Source organism: Canis aureus, chromosome 8, assembly GCF_053574225.1.
Source record: "Canis aureus isolate CA01 chromosome 8, VMU_Caureus_v.1.0, whole genome shotgun sequence".
Classification (NCBI taxonomy): domain Eukaryota; kingdom Metazoa; phylum Chordata; class Mammalia; order Carnivora; family Canidae; genus Canis; species Canis aureus.
Window position 1 is genome coordinate 44,380,212 of NC_135618.1, and position 15,075 is coordinate 44,395,286.

The window sequence follows — 15,075 nt, forward strand, 5'->3', positions numbered from 1 at the left end:
AATTCTCTCTCCCTCTCCCTCTGCCCCTCCCTGCTCATGCTCTCTCAAAAAAATAAAAAATAGAATAAAAATTTCCATGTCCATGAAATGGTGGAATATGTCATATCGTGTTTAGCTGCTCTCCACTGTTGAACATTTAGGTTGTTTTCTTGTTGAAAGGCAGTATTATTATAAATAGCTTTAACCTACATTTTGTGTACTGGTCCCATTATTTTCTTAAGATGAATCCTAAAATGAGACTGCTTAGTTAAAAGGAATAGAAATGTGTCATTAGCTGATACATCAGCAGGACATGAGCATGCCTATTTGCCTACAACTTTGCTAGCACTGGGCTTTCCCATGGGTTTTTTTTGTTTGTTTGTTTTTAATCTGTTGTGTTTTTGTGGTGCCCAGGTCTGGCCAGAGTCTGTGTTCATGGATGGTCTGACTAGGATGGGGTTGAGGCACTGGCACTGTCTCCACTGGAGACATCAGGCACCTGTTAGGACGGAATTCTCATTACAGCTACTGTTACCAGGGATTCTCATCATCTTTGTTTATTACAGGCTCCAGACACATCAGTCAGGCCGCAGCCAAAGTTGATGTTGAATTTGACTATGACGGGCCCCTGATGAAGACAGAAGTCCCAGGGCCTAAATCTCGGGTGAGTTGAGCACACTTGAGTGGTGTTCATAAGAACAAAGTGAAAGGGGTCCAGGTGGTAAGAACACAGTGAAGCATAGGGACCTGCATTCTTAGCTGCTTTTAGAGAGCCTGCCACTAGAGATGCAGGACATTAAATGAGGCCGTTCTGCCACAAGAAGTCAAAGAGGCCTTCTCAGAGGAGATGTATCAGTTACCTATTGTCACAGTAATGCTGTGTAACAAACAATCACAAAACCTCAGTTGCGTTCAGATTGCCTATGCATCTGGGGTTAACTGGGAGCTAGCAGGACAGCTCCGTCGGGCCCATCTACATGCCTGGGGGATGACTGGCCACTGGTTGGTCTAGGCTAAGCTTGTCTTGGGTCTCTCGTCCTCCAGCAAGCTGGGCTGGGCTCGTCCTCATGGCGATGGCAGACGAGAGCACATAATGGGTTTCCTGAGGTCTAGGCTCCACATTGGTCCACCATCACTCCTACCTCATTCTGTTAGCCAAAGCAAGTCAGATGGCTTGCTCGGAGTCTAGAGTGAAGGGCTGGGGCAGGACATCTGACCAAGATGGAAGAACGTGGCATGACAGATGGCACAGGACAGGGAGAGCAAAGGCCCTTGATCTTGACCTTGAAGGATAAAAAGGAAGAACTCACTAAAGGAGCGCCATTCTGTTGCAGGTGAGGGGAACAGTATGTGGACAGGTGTGCAAAGTGACAGGACACAGCATATGAGACACATTGGGTAGCTCTGGATCCCTAGAGTATATGTTATTGTGTGAGATGGAAGAGGTGCAAGACGACTCTGATGAGGAAGGTTGGCACCTCTCAGAGATGCTACAAAACCTGCATATAACACATTTCAGAAGGCTGACTAACCTTGATTCTGTTTTGTGATGCGCTATACTATTTCTAATGTTTGCATCAAAAAAACAACAATGTAAACCTTTTTAATACAAATTGGCTTTTTTCTTGGCCAATTTGCAGATTTTATCCACAATGTCTTTTTTTTTTTTAACTGTCAGAAGATACCCCTTGTGTTATTGCAATTAGTTTATAAATCTGGAAATCTCATGTATTAATGCAAGTGATTGTAGTTATTTTGATAGCATTTTACTAACAAAAGAAGGGATATTTTTCATGCATATTTCTGTGAAGGAGAGGTGCATTTTAATTTCATTGTGGTGAAAATACCTGGAATGATCATTTTATATTCTTGTCATTAATATTAATTTCTATTTTTTTAAGATTTTATTTATTTATTAATGAAAGACACAGAGAGAGGGAGAGAGAAAGAGGGGCAGAGACGCAGGCAGAGGGAGAAGCAGGCCCCATGCAGGCAGCCTGATGCTGGACTCAATTCCAGGACTCCAGGATCAGGCCCTGGGCCAAAGGCAGGTACTAAACCACTGAGCCACCCAGGGATCCCCATTAATTTCTATTTTTATGTGGAAACATGATTTTACGACACCAATTGCTGAAGTTGATTTTATGTTGAATTATTTTTAGAGATTGAATCTATATAGTAGTAAAGCAACTAGTTCCCAATTCCCAATACATAATTCCCAGTTTCTGTATAGACTTGTACATGTGGTTTTTGGAGTGTTTAGACTATAATTACAAGTGGTTCTTTGATGTGCAAGTTTATATTTTCAGTTAATTTTATTTTTTATAACAGGATATTAAAGCCTTTTTTCCCCAAATGAAAAGGGAACCAGGGTGCCTAGATGACTCAGTCCATTAAGCATATGACTCTTGAGCTCAGCTCAGGTCTTGATCTCAGGGCTGTGAGTTCAAGCCCCATATTGGGCTCTACACTGGGTGTGAAGCCTACTTTTAAAAAAAGAGAGGGGGGGGGGCCCTGGTGGCTCAGCGGTTTAGCACCACCTTTAGCCCAGGGTATGATCCTGGAGACCCGGGATGGAGTCCCACATCGGGCTCCCTGCATGGATCCTGCTTCTCCCTCTGCCTGTGTCTCTGCCTCTCTCTCCTTCTGTGTCTCTCATGAATAAATAAATTAAAACTCTTTAAAAAAAATTTTTTAAAGGAAGGGGGAACCTATGCTTTTATGAGCACTAAACACCTTTAGCTTAAATATTTTTAATGTTTTATTTTATTGCTATCCTTCCAAGTTTCTACATTTCTGTTTACAGTGGTAATGTAGCTGGCAGGAATAGTTTCCTGCCAACTATTTATATTAAGCAATTTTTTAATAATTGTAATATTATTAAATTACCTATGACTAATTACCTATGAGGTTATTGGCATAAGGCTGGGGAGAAGCCCCAACACTTGGAAAGACATGAAAGACTTGAACCTTCTTTGGCAAGAGTGTGTCCTTGCTATAATGCTTTTTGCTCTTCTTGCCTGCAGGAGTTAATGAAACAGCTGAATATAATTCAGGTAAGTGAGGATGAGCTAGCATTCTCTCCACTGCTTCTCTATTATAACTTAGCTTAGGGACACAAACACTTAGGCTGTGCTGGCTCTTAAAAAAAAAAAAAAGAAAAAGAAAAAGAAATACAACTGATTTTGTTCTAAACCTTTTTTCTCCTAATTTCCCTTGTGATCTCTTTTTCAACTCATTTGTTATTTGTGTGTTGTTTACTTTTCACATTTTGGTGAACTTCCCAAATTTCTTTCTCTTACTGATTTCCAATTTCATTCTATTGTGGTTGGAAAATATATTTTGTGTGATTTCAGTCCTTTTAAATTTACTGAGGCTTTTATTTAGTCTATCCTGGAAAATGTCTCACATGCACTTGAGGAGAACCACTGTTGGGTGGAGTGTTCCATAAGTGTGTGGGATCTATTGGTTTAAAGTGTTAAGTCTTATTTCCTAGTTAATCTTTTGACTGGTTGTTCTATCCACTATTGAAAGCCAGCTATTAAAGCTGCTAGCTATTCTCTTATAATTATATTTTTCTTCAGTTCTGCCCATTTTAGCTTCATGTATTTTGGGGCTCTGTTTTCAGGTGCTTACATGTTTATAATTGTTACATCTTTTTAAGTGGACTTCACCTCTAGAAACATTTTTGTTTGTTTTACAGTTGATTTCGTCTGATTAATATAAACCATTTCAGCTTTCTTAGGATTGCTGTAAGAATCATGTATCTTTTTCCATTCTTTTACTTTCAACTTATTTGTATTGAACTGAGAGTACACCTTGTGTAGACAGCATATAGTTGCATCTTTTTATCCAGTCTGACAGTTTTGTTATTATTGATATATTCATATCTTCCATTTTACTGTTTGTTCTCTGTATGTCTCATATATTTTTGTTTCTCTTTTACTCTGTTTTTTTTTTTTTTTGCAGTAAGTGGATATCTTCTAATGTGCTGATTTCATTTCTTTCATAATTGGTTTCTTCATGGTTGCTCTAAGGCTTACCATTATCTTAACGCCAGAATCTTCTTCAGATTTATTTTGTTTGTGATATATAAAATACAAACTTACACCTTAGTAAACTATCATAAAGCAAACCATTCATGTAAGCACCCACAGATACCCTCTGTGAAACCGCTGAATAGACAGGACATGGTTTACTTCACCAGTTCAAGCTTCATCCTGAAAGATGGAGAATCTAGGGGATTGCAGCAACCCTGAATCAGTCCCTGCTTTCTCCAAGAACGCAGAGGCTGTGCACTTTTTCTGCAATTATGAAGAGAGCCGAGGCAATTACCTGGTTGACGTGGATGGGAACCGGATGTTGGACCTTTACTCCCAGATCTCCTCTGTCCCCATAGGTAAGAGCTGAGAAATCCATCCTCATATGTATCTCCTCTCTGTTAGCCGTGACTGCCCAGACTTTACATGTTCCTTCCAGCATGCACATCCCTGTGTGCCGCCAGACACTTCCCTCAAGGGCAGAGAAATGGAGCAAGTAATTGGTAGAGGGTCTAGTATAGGGACTTTACGTGACTTCTCTTCTCTCATTTACTCTTCCTTGAAACCCCACAGGGTGAATATGTATTAATACCTCCATTTTGTAGACAGATAAGCAAAACTCAGAGAGGTGACGTGGCTTGCAGAAGAAGCATGGCTAGGACGTGAGCCCAGGTGTGCGGGGCCCTAGCCTTTAATGTCAACTGTCTTAGGTCTTGTAGAAGAGCCTGAGGCATGGGTTCTGTACAAGTTGCTTATTAAGGGCACAGTCTCAGGAGACAGAAAGGAAGAGGGAAAGGCTAAGAAGGATGAGGTCTCAGCCAGAGACTAGCCATAGCCTGACACACAAGGGGCTCTGGAGCATGAATTGCACCCCAGAGTTGGTCCCTGACTGCATCAAAGAGGCTGGCCTTTTTGTAATCCAGTGCATTCCAGCTGCCAGCAGGAAGGACATGGCTCATCTCTCGGGCAAAGTGGCTTCCATTCACCAAGGGCAGTTTTCCAGAGAAAGAGGCGGATGGAGCTCTTACTGGTCCCCACACAGGCAGTTGGGAAAGGGGTGGCCTGCCCAGTCAAGGTGAGCGGTGGGGGGCACCAGCAGCGTCTGTCCCACCAGGCTGACCTCTGGGCCATACAGAGCGTGACTTGCTGCTGGAGGAGAGTAGGGCAGACGATGGGATGGATAAGGCTGACTCAGACACACAGGTAGCTGCTGCGCTCAATGGTGTGTGGGCTGAGCGTCTCATTGGGTGAAGCCTGTCCCTCCATGCATGGTGCCAGTCCCTATTTATTTCCCATTAAGATGCAATTAGACAGTAAGGTGACTCATTCCTTTTGGGCAGCTCATCATTCAGACACACTATGGTCTCCAAAGGCATTTTGGGTTCTGTGAACAACCTTCTTCGCATTCCAGATTGGTGTGGAAGGGCCAGTTCTGGAGTTCTCGGGGTCAAATCCTAGCTCTACCCTGTAACAGCCATGGGCTGTAGGCCGTGCTCTTCCCAGCTAGCTCTGTGTCCTCCCATCCCCAGCCCCTGTGGGCCTCCCTTAGTCTTCATCCCCATCCAGATGCCAAATGTGTAGGGGGATGTGGGAGACCAGGCCAGCAGAAGTTGAGAAAGCATGGGGAGTTCTGAAAGTTCTCCTCTGGTCATCTTCTCTCCCCTATCTGGAGTCTTTAAAATGATTTCTCCTAACGTAACTGCTGTGAACTTGCCACGTGCGTGGCACCCTACACACTATCCCATTAGACCCTACAACCGTCCTGTCACAGTAGGTCTTTTAACATCATCTCCAGCTTTCCTGTGGGGGCCAGGTCTCAAAAGGTCACAGCATTTGTCCAGCATGTCCAAGGAGCCCAAGGATTTGAACCAAAGGCCCTCTGCCTCCTAAAGTTTCTTCTGTGATAGCAGCCTCACAGTTGGCCGCCTTGCCACACCCCACCCCGCCATGCAGGGTCCCACAACATTAAAAGCCCAGGCATGGATTTTCCTGATCAGAGGGACCAGCTCTGCTCTCATCTCTCCCTCTGAAGTCAATAAGACAAGCTGCATCTGTGGTTTAATAAGATTTTTCCTGGAACTGGCTTATCTACTGAGGCAGAAAAGTCATAAACACCCAGGCAGCATGATAAAGAACCAGAGCTGAAAGACCTCTGGCTAAAATACAGTTGGAAAAAACCCACAGAGTGCTTGTTCCTTCCTTGAGTAATGAGCACCCTGCAGCCTTGGGCCTAGGATGCCCTTGAGAAGGGCAGGAGGGCAGGGAGGCTGCTCACAGCTCTACCCGCTGGGCCCCCCAGGTCACTGCCTCAGCACACACACCTGTCCACCCTCCTCCAAGCAGGCAGAGTGAAACCACAAGGCTCATCAAGTCATTCACTCTTTGATGCTGCAGAGGAGAAAGTCTCCCCAGGGTAGTGCTGGGACCTTATCACCCCTCTGAACTTGCTAGGCTCCTCTGCCAGAGTGGAGCAGGCCCTAGGCCCGGGGCCCTGGGCAGGCCTCTCACCAAAGGGATATGAGTCTCCCCTCCAAGTAGTTCATTTAAGGCTGCCTGGCTGGCTCAGTAGGTGGATCATGTGACTCTCAATCTTGGGGTTGTAGGTTCAAGCCCCGCATTGGGTGTAGAGAGTACTTAAAAGAAAAAACTAAATCTTAAAAAAAAAAAAGTTTATTTAAACTAAAAATGAACTGGTTTAAAGAAAATAGGTACAAGGTATGCATGGTAAAAATTGTGATCCTGGAGACCAGGAGTTGCCCTCTCTGTCTCCTGCACTAAGACCCACTGGCTGGTCTCCCTTGCGACAGTTCTGGGCTCTTGCCCGTGTTGCTGGATCTCCACCTCATTTGTTCGCTTAGCTACTGTGTACCGAGCACAATACTTGGCCACTGCCTTGGAGGGTCCTCCAATCTGGTCCCCTGACCTCTGTGCCCACCCCCCGACACACACAGGCCTGCTCTTCCCAGTGGAGTCATTGCCAGGATTGGGAACGATAAACAGAAGCTGAAAATAGGGACCCAGGACTCTGGCCCCAGTGCTGTGAAGTGTCCCTCCTCCTTTACGATAAATGCCTCCCCTGACCAAGCATCTGTTGTGTGCAGCGGGCTTTCTTTCTTTCTTTTTTTTTTTTTTTTAAGATTGTATCTATTTATTCATGAGACACACACACACACACACACACACACAGAGGCAGAGACATAGGCAGAGGGAGAAGCAGGCTCCATGCAGGGAGCCTGACTTGGGACTTGATCCCAGGAGCCCAGGATCACTCCCTGAGGCAAGGCAAATGCTCAACCGCTGAGCCACCCAGGGATCCCATGCAGCAGGCTTTCTGTTCCTCATGGCCCCTGGTAGATGTTAGGTTGCTTTCAAACCTGGAGATACTAGAGCATCATGGTTAAGATGCGTGTGCATTGGTCACTGTACATGCGTGTAGGGCGAATACACAGAAGGCCAGCTGCTGAGTCAAAGGATGTATCCTGAGCCTTGTCGTGCAATCCCAGGCTCAGCCTGCACAGTCGATGCAGTCGATTCTAGGAAGCAGTGAATGTACAAAGGGTGGTGCGTGTGGGTCACAGGTTACAGGCTGCACCATTCATTCGCTTGGTTCCTGAGCAAATGTGTGTTGTGATTCAACTCCAGCAGTGGCCTGGGGGGGGAAGGTGAGGGCCGCATCCACAGTTCATCACACTCGCCTCGGTCCTGAAGTGAGCCTCAGCCTTGCATTCACTGCCTTGTCTGTGTCTAGCCCCCTACAGCTCAGACCTGGGCGTCAGGATCAACTAGAGAATTTGGGAAGATCTCTGGCAGCGGCCTGAGTTGATCCTGAGTCCAGAGGTCTGGGTGGGCCCCAGGAATGGGTCTTGTCTGCAAGGGATAACGAGGCCCCTCATGAAGGGATTGGGAGGGGGTGACAAGCCGTGGGGGAGGGGCGCGAGGACCCTCTAACCAGGACTCTAACCGAGCCCTCTCTCCCCAGGCTACAGCCACCCTGCTCTCCTGAAACTGGTTCAACAGCCTCAAAACGCGGTGAGTCCTGGGTTATGCAGTGTTCATGGTGATCCAGAGGATCACTGGGCAACCCTTCATTCATTCCACAAATATTTATTGAGCACATACCATACACTAGAGACTTGGAATGCCTTAGTGAGCAAAACCACAGAGCCCTGCCCCATGGTCAGTTAACCACACACATGAGCAGGGATCTGCATCCAGAATGAAGCAGACAGTACTGTGTTGGTGCAAAACAATGATGGTGGCAGCAGAGGTTGACATCTATCGAGAGTGAAATGTGTGCCAAATGCTGTGTTCAACACTTTGCAGCTGTAATTGTTGATAAGTCCATGGGGCAGGGCCCCATTGTCATCACCATCCTACAGATGAGGACACGGAGGCACAGAGAAGTCAAGGATTTGCCCAAGGTCACACAGTGAGAGGAGGTGCTGGGACTAAAACCCACAGGAGCAGGGCTTTCCAGGGATTGAGGGGGCCGGGGGTCAGGGAAGGGTTCCAGGGAAGTGACTGAAGAGGAGGAGAAGCCTCCAGGGCCCCTGCAGGGAGAAGGGAATGGGAGGGAGAGCAATGGTGAGGACAAGGAGAGAAAGAGGACAGGTGGCCAGAGCGGAGCCGCAGGGACCGGACAGGGTGTAGATGTAGGGACCACATAGGCCGGATGTCAGTCTCGGGGCATGGGGACGCTCGGAGTGGCGGCCAGCAGCGTCCCCTCTTCAGTTGTGAGAACCAAACCTGCCTGCAGACACTGCCACGTCCCCGGCGGGGGGGGGGGGAGTGCAAGTAGAGGTGCCCTAAGACTCGCACCCCTGACCCCTGGGGGGCACACTGAGTATAACACGCTGAGCAGCGCTTCCCCCCAGGTGCACTGCTCGGTGACCCTTCCCGTATAACCCGGTGTCTCTCAGCTCTGCTTTCGTTATTACTTACGTAAGGAGCCTTCCTAGACATTCTCTTCCTAGTTGTTTCCGCCGTGGCGTAACTTCAGTGCCTCCGTGTTTCCTGCTGCTGCGTGGCCTGAGTCTGGCGGCTCAGCTGAGCACTCTGCTTGGGGTCTCACAAAGCTGGAGGCTCTGGGGCAGAACCTGCTTCTGCGCTCACTCGGGCTGTTGGCACTCATTCTCGGGGTTTCCACGCCAGCAGTGCCGGGCCAGTCCTCTCTGCCCTCCTCCTGCTTCTGAACAGAGGGCTACCCTGGTTGCACTCAGCCCATCCAGAAAATCCAGAGTAATCTTCCTATCTGATCTGATCAAGGACTTTTAATCCCATCTACCCAAATCCCCTTTGCCATGTAAGGCAATCCCGTCAGGGATGGGAAGAGGGTGGGGCATTTTCCTGGAGGCCAACATAGAGCCTACAAGTCCCCTGCCAGACACAGACCTCAGAGTGGGCTGTGCGCTCCCGTCACGGGGAGGGGGGGGGGGTGCTTCACCCCCGGGGAGAACGCATCAGTGGCACCTGCTCCCCACAACATGCCCCGCACCTGGCTGCCAACCCCTTAAGTCTGACGGCGTAGGTGCATCTCTAACACGCTTTACCACCTCGTAAGCGGAGTCCTGCAGCCGGTGGTCGCACTCAGCCTATTTCCCTCTGAGTCTGTCTGTGTGATTCATCCCGGTGTGTAGCCGCAGACCAGCCGTGCCCGGGCCATTGGAGCGTCCTCCGTGTGTGCATCCCTGCAGTGAACCGGCCTGTCCTACCGCCGGTGGGCCTTTGGGTGCTTCCCCATGCAGACACTGGTGAACGTTGGAGAGCCTGGGTTTTGGTGGCCACGTTCGTGCGTCGCCGCTGGGCTCTGCTGGCCTGGCGCTGGCCTGGCAGCGTGCACATGCAGGTGGCTCCGGCAGCTCCAGCGGCTCCCACCAGCCCGTCCCTACTGCGCACCCTCCCCGTCCTCGCCTGCACCAAGTGTCACTGCGGGGCCATCATCCTACTCAGAGTGACACAGCAAGTGGGGCTCCTGAAGAGAAATCTAAGCCAGGTGGACGGTGGGGGTCAGGCGCATTGGGGACCCGGCTCCCAGGCTTGAAGTCCCTCCCCTTTTAACCGTCAGACTTGAAGGTGACAGGAGAGAACCACATTTCCCCTGAGGGATGTCCCCGCCCTGCCTGGGAGGGGCTTGGGCCTGGCTCCCCCCACCCCCTTGACGCACCCCGCTCCCCCCCCCCCCCCCCCGCCCACCCTCCCGGCCCCCAGTTCAGGGGCTGCTGGAGCAGAAATGGGCGTCCCCTGGAGGTGCCTGGCGAGCCCATTTGGGAGGCTCCATGGGGATGTTTACATTCAAAGCCTGGCTTTGTTTCGAAACGTTGTGCAGATCCCAGATGCCTCAGCAGTTGGTGCTGAAAAAACTGTGTCAACAAACATGTCACACACATTTGCGGTGTCAGCTGCATCCGGAGGCAGAATCATCCCCGAAAACACGTGACTTCGGGGCCCAGGGATTCTGATTCCAGGGGATGCCCTGCCCCCACCCTTCTCTGCCAGGATTCGTGTCCCCTCCCCTTCTTGCCTCTCACCCCTCACCCTGTCCAGCCGGCCCTGGCTTTGCGTGTCTCCAGCAGCCCCTCTCCACCAGCACCCCCACCCCGGAGGGCCCGTGCTCACCGCCCCCGAGCTGCGCCTTGCCTAGAATTCCTTCTCCTACCCACTGCCTCCAGGATGCACCCCAACTCCCCCACTTCAGGTGCAAAGCCCTTGGTGGTTTGGCTCCTGCTTCTTCAGCCTCATTTCTTGACATTTGTTCAGTCATCAATTATTGATTGAACACCTCCTGCGTGCTGGGCACTGTTCTGGGTGCTGGCGAGGTCAGGGTCTGTGCTGACGGTGTTCTCCTGCAGAAGTCTGGGTTCGGCCAAGTGAAAGGAGCCCCTGGGCACAGTCTCAGAGAAGTGGGAGCTGCCCTAAGTTCAGGGGGGTACACCTGGGGCACCAGGCTGGTGGACCATTGGCTGACATGGTGGGTCTTCCAGATTCTTGGCTAGAGATGCACTCGGCAGCGATTATGGGACTTTGCCCATCGAGGACAGGTTCCTGCCAGGTCATTGTAGTCCTACGAAGGGGCTAATCAACCCTTTTGTACCCCAACCACATCACCCTCAAACTCCAATGTAATTACTTCATGTGGCTGCAAAAAAATGAAACAGTGGCCCCTGGATCCAATTTCTGGGTTCCTGCCCCAGTTCCAGTTTCTTGTGTCACCAGGGCCACTCGTTACAGTGCCCACAGTTCCTAAATGATCAGTGCACAGTCATTGCGCTGAGTGATGAGTGCAGCCTGACATCGATGACACCTGGGACTGCTGACCTGGTCCAGTCAGACACCTGCCGCCACCGTCACCTCCTGGCCTGTCTGCTATTCATCTAGACTGAGCTGCTGCCTCATCTTGCACTTTGACGCATCACTGGCTCCGTACAGGCAGCAAGGGAGACGTCCCCCTTTTGGAAGATAAGGACTCTGAAGACCAGAGAGGTCACCCTATGCCCCAGGTTGCACAGCCTCTTAAACCAAAACCCATTCTCTTCACACTGTGCTTTAGGACTGCTGAGCCTGACAGCAAGGGTTCTAGAAACCTGTCCTCATTTGATTCTGCTACCCAATGTCCCAGATACCCTCTGTTCTTAATGTCATGCTTTGTTGAACAAGAACACCACCCCCACATCTTCCCTGGCCCCAGAAAGGCAGTCAGGCTACCAGCCAGCACGGCCCTCCCCTCCGTGAGCCGCTCCCCCCACTGCCTGTGACAGCAGCTCGCCTTGACCCTGACCTCACGATGCGCTTGGTTTCCTTGGAGCCCCACTAACAGCTGGAGCAAAAGGAGATCCCCCTCCAGGCCGCTCCAGGCCAGCCAAGGTCTCTCTGGGTTGCACTGGGCCGACTCATATCCTGCATTAACGTTCTCAGGCAGAGGCTGCCTGCCGTGTCTGGCAAAGGAGTGGCTCTGAAGTCAGCGAGCCTGCTCGGAGTCTTGATTCTGCTCCAACCTGCTGTGTGACCTGGGGCGGGTTGCTTGACCTCTCTGGTCCTTGGTCTTCCCAGCTCTACAGTGAGGAGGGTTAACGTCCCCAGCCACTTACCCTAGACTCACCCAGGTGGTCACAAAGCAGAAAAAAATAAGAGTATGAATCCGCCCCGATTTCTAGCCATCCGAGCCCAATTCCAGAGCCACCAGGAGGGCGCATCTGAGGGCTCCCTGTCCAGCGAGCGCTACCTGGATTTGCCCTAAGATGACTGCACTGGTTACGTCTGAAAGAGAGGAACCTGAGCAGCCCCCAGGCCGGGTCATTACCTGTGCATTTAACGAGGTGATGCGACCATAGACTAGCTTCAGGTGCCCAGACAAGGTGGGGACGGTGCCCACCTCCCTTTCACCCAGTTCGTCAGTGCCGACATCTCTCTCCCCACAGCACCTTGTCGAAACTAAGAAATTAGCACGTTGTGTAGTGCAGACCTCGTTCAGATTTCCCCACTTTCCCCAATAGTGTCCATTTCCTGCTCCCGGGATCCAGTCCAGGATGCATTCAGCACAATCCCTTTTTAAAACCCAGATCCACTCCTGGGAACCTCGCTGTTTACGCATTGTGCAGAGCCTACCTGGACCCTTCCCGACCCCAGCCTGGGGCACTCAGGATCTCCAGGGGAGGGGGCCTCTGGCCTTATTCCATCTGAGCCCACAGACTCACCCCACGGGGTCTGCATCTTTCCAGAATTAAATGTTCTCCTTTATCCTCACTTTAAAGCACGTCTCTGCAGCCCCACAAGCCTGTAGGGAGGCTTGGGGCCCTTGGCCCGGCATGTGCCTCCAACTTGTCATTGTCTGGGCAGCTAGTGGCCACGCCTGTGTTTTGAAGCCATCAGGCAGGGAGGGGCTGGTTTTCTTCAAGAATGCAGCTACCTGAGTGTGGGACTGTCCCTTGGCCAGAGGTTGTTTTAAGAGAATTCTGGCCAGCATTTTATAGTGGGGTGACTTCCCATTGAAATCTACATTTCCCTTTTCTTTTGAAATTTGGAGGCGCTGGCTCCCTCGGCCTGCAATCCTGCTTCAAAGTCACAGGGCAGAGCTGACCAACACTAGGGCCAGGCAGGTTCACCTCCGAGGCCACCAGGCCCCCTCGTTTTCGAATTATCAGAAGCGAGTGCCCATTTGGAATCAGATTTGCACTGTCAACTCCCTTGCAGAGGGAAATACTCCTCTGGACCCACATCTATCAAAATTAGAATAAAACACCAACATATATAGGGAGTCAGGTAATTTTTCTAACACTGGTTCTTTCATGCTCCTCCCATCCCACTTCTGAAGAGCTGCAGCCTGCATCGTGATCAGATGGCTCTCCTAAGCCCGGCTCGGTGTGGAAATTCCAGGACCAACACTGCCTCTTAATGCCTTTCCCCCACCCTTTTTTTTTTTTTTTTTTTGATCAAAGTATAATTTACATGTAGTAAAACCCATCCTTTGTGCTCTGTAGCTCTGTGGGTTTCACAAACACACAGTCGTGTAGTCGCTGCCCAAATCCAGGCACCTTCATGCACCCACATTCATAGCACCGTGCCAGATGCCAGGCCTGGACGCACCCCGAGTGTCCATCAATGGATAGAACAGTGTGGTCTCCTCATACGACGGGATATTATTCAGCCTCACCAATCCTGAGTCACTCTGCACCACAGATGAACTCCGAGGACATGATGCTCAGTGAAAGCAGCCAGTCACCAAAGCCAGTGTGTGAGTCCACTTAGACGAGGGACCTAGAGTCGTCGTCAGAGTCCTAGCGACAGAAACATCGGTGGTGGTTGCGGGACTGGGGGGAGAAGGGATGGGGAGTCGGTGGTTAATGGGGACAGAGTCCTAGTTTTGTAAAATGAGAAAGTTCTACAGATGCATGGATGGGTGCATGACAACATACCTAACACTGCTGGACTGTACCCTTAGAAATGGTTAAGCGGGTACGTTTTATGTCACCTGTTGTTTTTTTAACCACAATTTTTAAAAATCCAGACACAGCACAGTTCAGCACCCAGACATTCCCCCAACCCGGGCCAGCCCCTGGCAACCATGCGCTGCTGTCTCTCTTGCTAGTCTTGCCTTTTCCAGAATATCCTAAGAAGGGGACAGTGGGGCGTGTGCCTCTCTGACTCCAGGCTCTTTCAGCATCATGACTGAGCTGCCCCTGTGTTCCCCCACATGTGTAATAGATGGTTCCTTCTATTGTTGAGGGATATTCTGTGGTGTGCAGATACCCATTCCCTTATCCTTCCTCAATGCGGGGACGTGCGGGTCATTTCCAGTTTGGGGCAAATAAAAATAAAACCCACCATAAACATTCACGGATGATCACGTCCTTGTGTGCTTTCATTTCACTTAGGTAAATGCCTAGGAGTGGAATTGGCGAGTGACGGGGCGTGTGTGTGTGCACGCGTGCGTGCGTGTGCAAGGGCACGTGTTCCACATTGTAAGAAACCGCCACGCCGCTTCCCAGTTTGTTCCCACCAGCTGTGAACGAGGGTCGTGGGTGCTCTGCACCGTCGCCAGCACGTGTTAGTGTCCACTCTTTGTTTTTGAGCCATGGATGGGTGGATTTTTTAGATCATAATTACAGTGTATAAAATTAGAATTACAAAATTATGATCATAAAATTGTGACTTAATCATAATTCACAGGAAGTTGCAAAAATAGTACTTTTGCAACTTTTGCTTCCCCCGGTGGTAGCATCTTCCGGAACTACAGTGCAATACCGCAACCAGGAAATATCACGGTACTTCTTACACGTGGAGCGATCCTAGCAGATTTCTCTGACGGTGCAGGGAAGCCAGCTGCTGCCAGCACCTAGCGAACACCGTCCGCCCACCTGAACACACCCGCTGTGAATAGCTCGGTTGGTCTCTGGCCGGCAGGGAGCCAGGTCAGGGCTGAGAAGTCACTGTGGGTCTCCTGCCTTTTTGCAGAGCACATTCATCAACAGACCTGCCCTGGGCATCCTTCCTCCTGAGAACTTCGTGGAGAAGCTGCGGGAGTCCTTGCTCTCGGTGAGTTCAGGGGTAGGGCGGGTGGGAG

General features: G+C 50.2%; 1 protein-coding gene across 3 annotated transcripts in view; it reads left to right on the forward strand.

Moving 5' to 3' along the window:
* The window catches only part of ABAT (4-aminobutyrate aminotransferase), an 85,554-nt gene that overhangs the window by 54,468 nt on the left and 16,011 nt on the right, over positions 1–15,075 (forward strand). For all 3 annotated transcript variants that reach the window (XM_077906575.1, XM_077906576.1, XM_077906577.1), the window contains exons 3-7: positions 546–643; positions 3,006–3,035; positions 4,261–4,378; positions 7,999–8,048; positions 14,967–15,047. In XM_077906575.1, coding sequence (XP_077762701.1) covers positions 546–643; positions 3,006–3,035; positions 4,261–4,378; positions 7,999–8,048; positions 14,967–15,047 — 377 coding nt within the window. The remainder of the gene's footprint in view (positions 1–545; positions 644–3,005; positions 3,036–4,260; positions 4,379–7,998; positions 8,049–14,966; positions 15,048–15,075) is intronic.